Here is a 5,289-nt window from a genome sequence, read left to right on the forward strand (position 1 = left end):
GGACTGCAAGGAGACCCAACCAGTCCATTCTGAAGGACATCAGCCCTGGGATTTCTTTGGAAGGAATGATGCTAAAGCTGAAACTCCAGTACTTTGGCCACCTCATGCGAAGAGTTGACTCCTTGGAAAAGACTCTGATGCTGGGAGGGATTGGGGGCAGGAGGAAAAGGGGACGACAGAGAATGAGATGGCTGGATGGCATCACTGACTCGATGTACGTGAGTCTGAGTGAACTCCGGGAGTTGGTGATGGACAGGGAGGCCTGGCGTGCTGCGATTCATGGGGTCGCAAAGAGTCGGACATGACTGAGCGACTGATCTGATCTGATCCTGGGAACAAACTAAGTCATCAAGACATGGAGGTCTTGGAAAGCAGGGCTAATGATAGAAACATCTGGGAAGATGTCTTTGAAGATATGATAATTATCATTCTAATATTCTCCAGAAAAACCTTTACATGCCATCCCATTTAAAAATTAGTTCCAAAATGTCACAGTTATTTGTGAAAAGACTTTTGTGAAATTTCTGTACACCGTCTTTCATATGCAATTAATATCTGTTGTCAGTCACACATGAAATTTGGATTTTTCTATGAATATACTGCAAAAAGCAATAATATCAATGCGTTGATGAGTATTTTCCCATTTTCTGGCTCAGTTGAAGCATTTTTGATCTAGAAAGTCAATATACCTACCCATCTACCTGTCTTTCTCATGCCTGGTGCAGTGCATGGCCACATGGTATTTGCTCAATAAATGTTTGCCAAGCACATAAACCATGTATAGACAATTAAAACAGTTTTCCTAAAAGGTTCAAATCACTTCAAAAATATTTAACTTCAGAATAATGTGACCCTATCATATGTCATATCTATACTCATGTAACATCTGGGAAGAAGGAAATAGGAAAGTTTCAACCCAACTCTGGAAGTTGAGAGAAAATATTAAACAAACAAATAGCTCTTCATTTATAGTATTCTCTGTCTGTGTATCTGCCTACTAAAAACTGTGTGCATATACTAAGATGATAATGCAGCTACTCTAGAGTGTAGGAAAAGGGGACTCTCAATAATCCATGTTCTTCTTGTAGACTCTGCTGCTATCCAAGGAACAAAGGAAATACTAATGTGAAATAACAGTGATGATGCTCAGTCATGTTCATAGATTGTATTAAATTAATTAGTTTTCTTATATAAATAATATTTTCTTCTTCTCCCTTGATTAAACTGGATGCAGGAAATTGATCTTAATTATAACAAACATCCTGATCTTCAAGAAAAATTGTTACCAAGGATGATTAACAAAAATCTTTACCCTCAAAAGTGACATAGTCTCCATTTAGTTCAAATTTCAGGCTATAAGGATCCAAACCATGAGACTATATAACATGATTTAAATATTCTCTTTTGTACTTTAAATACAAAGTTAATTTGAATGCAAATACACATCTCCCGCCCCTCATTACATAGCTGTATCTTTTTCCTCTCAGACTTAATTCTTAAAGGTTAGTTCAGCCAACAACAAAATAGCATCCTTTTAGATTAAAAACAAACAAAAAACACAAACAACAGATTTACAAAATGCAAAGAAAAAGCTCTGTTTGGAATAAACATATAAATGGGTTTTAGAAGTATGATAGCTCTTCAGAAACAAAAATAATTATTAAAACACTAACAATAATATTTAACTCCAGATTATCTGTGGAAGAAGACAGGTAATTAGTTTAACTAAACTAGTTTAGCATGCCTACCACAAATGAATGCCCCATAAATACTGTTGTTATTCCTCTTATTCTGGGGAGGAAAAGTAATAGATTTTGAGTCTGGAGTCCTGTGGTTCCATACTGGCTTGAGTAATTATAGACAAATAGGCCCTTTCCCTTCTCTGGGCCTTAATTTCCTCACTTATAAATGAAGGATCATCTTTTAGCACTATTCAGCTCTTAAATGACATGATCTTCTAATTATCAATTTTATAAACATGCTATAAGGTTAATTCCATGCATCTGTCTTGTTCAGTCTTCATGAGAATTCAAATATAATCTAATCAACATTAATCACAAAATGTTAAAACAGGCCATTGTATTGATTTAAAATTATAAGTCACTGCTCCCCTTCATTAGAATAAAAAACACTAAAAAATTTAAGTGTTGAATTATATTTATCAATGCATTTTTAGGAAGGTCATAGAGATTTCTTCTTTCTCTTCCTGCTCCCATCATTCCTTTTCTTCACTTTAGTTTCCTTTTATTCCTTTAATTTCTTCCTCCTATATATACTTGTCTTTTCTAACTGGAAATGGAAGGGAAAAACTGCCTTTCAGGATTTTGAATACAGCAAGGAGAAAAAAAATTACCTTTCCAGGTAATCCAAATGCAAAGAGTCCAAGATCCTCATAAGATGTCACAGCTGTTGAGAGAAATCATAATTGTTATTTTTACACAATTCTGTCTGTGTACCAAGTCTTACATGAAAGAAAGCTATTCCACTGCTACCTACAGCTATTCGATGTGCTGTGTGCTAAGCTTAGTCACTCAGAAATGTTCGACTCTTTGCGACCCCACGGACTGTAGCCCGCCATGGGGATTCTCCAGGGAAGAATACCACGGTAGGTTGCCCTGCCCTCCTCCAGGGGGTCTTCCCAACCCAGGGATCGAACCCAGGTGTCCTGCACTGCAAGTGGATTCTTTACCGTCAGAGCCACTAGGGAAGCCCAGCTATTCGACAATCACATTAAATTTAAAGCTGAAGTACTGACTTGGGGGAAAGTTGAAAACTTATGATCCATAAAGACAATGTCCTCTTATAGAGTTTAGCAATTCCTAAGGTTGTCTAACTACCCAGGTTGCAATAATTCAAATAATAATTACTCAAGAACAATCCACTTCTCACTAAACAGTACTCACAGACTACATTGTCCAATATTAATTTTCATTGACAACAGTTTCTAAAAACTGTCTATGTAAATAAATCTTACTAAAGTATAAAAGCTAAATCATACTTTCAGAGACATTCACTTTTACAGGCTACCTAGGATATAATATATTCAGATGGAAACAATACCTTCATCCTGCGATAAGGGAATATATTTTCTTTCTCATCATAGAGTATGAAATTACATTTTCATTCCACATGTTCTAGAAGTGTGATCACAGAAAAGATGAAAATTAAAAGGCTCATAAAAGAACCAAATTTGTCCTTAAATGGGAGTTTCATGTTAAAATTAATGATACCATAGGTAAAAATAAGAGAATTAAAAATGTTTATATAATCCTAAATCAAAGCTATGGTTTTTCCAGTAGTCATGTATGGATGTGAGGTGGACCATCAAGAAGGCTGAGTGCCAAAAATTGATGCTTCCGAATTGCAGTGCTGGAGAAGACTCTAGAGAGTCCCTTGGACTGCAAGGAGATCAAACCAGTGAATCCCAAAGGAAATCAACCCTGAATATTCATTGGAAGGACTGAAGCTGAAGCTCCAATACTTTGGCCACCTGATGCAAAGAGCCGACTTATTGGAAAAGACCCTGATGCCGAGACAGATTGAGGGCAAGAGAAGAAGCGAGTGGCAGAGGATGAGATGATTGGATAGCATCGCTAACTCAATGCACATGAATGTGAGCAAACTCTGTGAGATAGTGACGGACAGGGAAGCCTGGCGCGCTACGGTTAGTTCATGGGGTTGAGGGAGTCAGACACAACTTACTGGCTGAACAACAACAAAGTCTGAGAAGTCCTTAACTTTTCAGTGCTTATGCCAAAAAAAGGCAGGTTAGTAGATACTAAGACTTAATAATAACATCACACATTTCCTATTGAATCAAAGATATGGATCATCATTTCTTAAATCAAGTTTTTAACATATCCTCTCAAGATATACATGGGTTTCTTTAAGCTATCACTATATTAACAAAAAACTGTATACTTTCATCTTTTAGCACTGTTTAGCTCTTAAGTGACATGATCTTCTAATTATCAGTTTTTTAAACATGCTATAAGGTGAACAAAGTTCATCAAGTATGCAAACATAAGCATTTTGAAAACCATATGTGGTCTTTTCATGTTATAACTACAAAGTTAGAAAGAACACAGTGAAATGCTTAAAAAAATAAGTTTACTTAAGAACAAAAATTTTTTAACATTTTAAAATTATAATCTATTATCAGGGTTGATCAAAGAATTTAGAACTTTTTGCATGACATACTTATTTTTAATTTTTTATTTAATATTTTAATTTTTTTTAGCTGGGTCATGTGGCATAAAGGATCTTAGCTCCCTGACCAGGGATCAAAGCTGTGCCCCCTGCATTGGGAGCATGGAGTATTAAGCACTGGACCGCAGGGGAAGTCCCAGACACAGCTATTTTTTAAAATGTATTTACACACTGCTCAACAGTGGGCAAGGACAATTTAATTTGGAATTTGGAATATATAATTTAATTACAAGTAGGAACCTTCATGCTTTAACAGTGAAAGATTTCCTAGAATAATTTCCTAGAATAATCCTAGAAGGGCAGACTGTAGACATATTTTAAACATAAAAATTTTTTTTAAAGTTAAAAAACTGAGATCTGGAATTTTTTCCTCTACTTGAAATGCCCAAATTCTATTTTTCCAAATACATATGTTCTAAAGTGAATGTCATCACAAAAATTATTAATTATTTCAACCAATAAATCTTTACAAGTTTGTTTCAAAGTTCCTAAACATAATTAAGTAATAATGTTATTTATAGGGACACAATTTTTTATATTTAACATTCCAAAGGCTTGGTTTTATATATTCAATCAGAACAAGCTCTAAATATTAGCTTCTGATTTGACATTGGGAAGGGAATTTTGTTACATACTATGTGTATGTGAACCAAGTCTTCAGAAGGTCTCTGATTTGTCACTATGAAGCATGAGATTAAAGGAACATCAGTGTTCATTTTCAGCATCCCTCTTTCATATTAGAGTTGAAAGTGTTGTTTAAAGAAAAACTTTCCTTCCAAGGGCTTAAAGCAAGGAGGCTTTCAGTGTTATGCATGGAAATATATCACATAACTTGCTTTAAAAATTACCTATTTTGCACTAGTTTCTTTGTCAGGGAGCAAGTTATCAAGATAATAATCTTCAAAAAATGTAGCTAGGATTTGTTTCACTTTTAAATAGGAGAAAACAAGTATGGCAAGAATACTGAAGCAGGTTGTCATTTGCTACTCCAGGGGATCTTCTCAACTCAGGGATAGAACCCACTTCTCTTTGCATCTATTGCATTGGCAGGTGGCTTCTTTACCACTGCACCACTTAGAG

The 5,289-nt window shown here is 35.3% G+C and overlaps 1 protein-coding gene across 2 annotated transcripts in view; it reads right to left on the reverse strand.

The window, feature by feature from the left end:
- The window catches only part of SLC38A6 (solute carrier family 38, member 6), a 70,564-nt gene that overhangs the window by 48,112 nt on the left and 17,163 nt on the right, over window positions 1-5,289 (reverse strand). For both annotated transcript variants that reach the window (XM_010847652.1, XM_010847653.1), the window contains one exon: window positions 2,354-2,406. In XM_010847652.1, coding sequence (XP_010845954.1) covers window positions 2,354-2,406 — 53 coding nt within the window. The remainder of the gene's footprint in view (window positions 1-2,353; window positions 2,407-5,289) is intronic.

Source organism: Bison bison, unplaced genomic scaffold (assembly GCF_000754665.1).
Source record: "Bison bison bison isolate TAMUID 2011002044 unplaced genomic scaffold, Bison_UMD1.0 scf7180017864254, whole genome shotgun sequence".
NCBI lineage: Eukaryota > Metazoa > Chordata > Mammalia > Artiodactyla > Bovidae > Bison > Bison bison.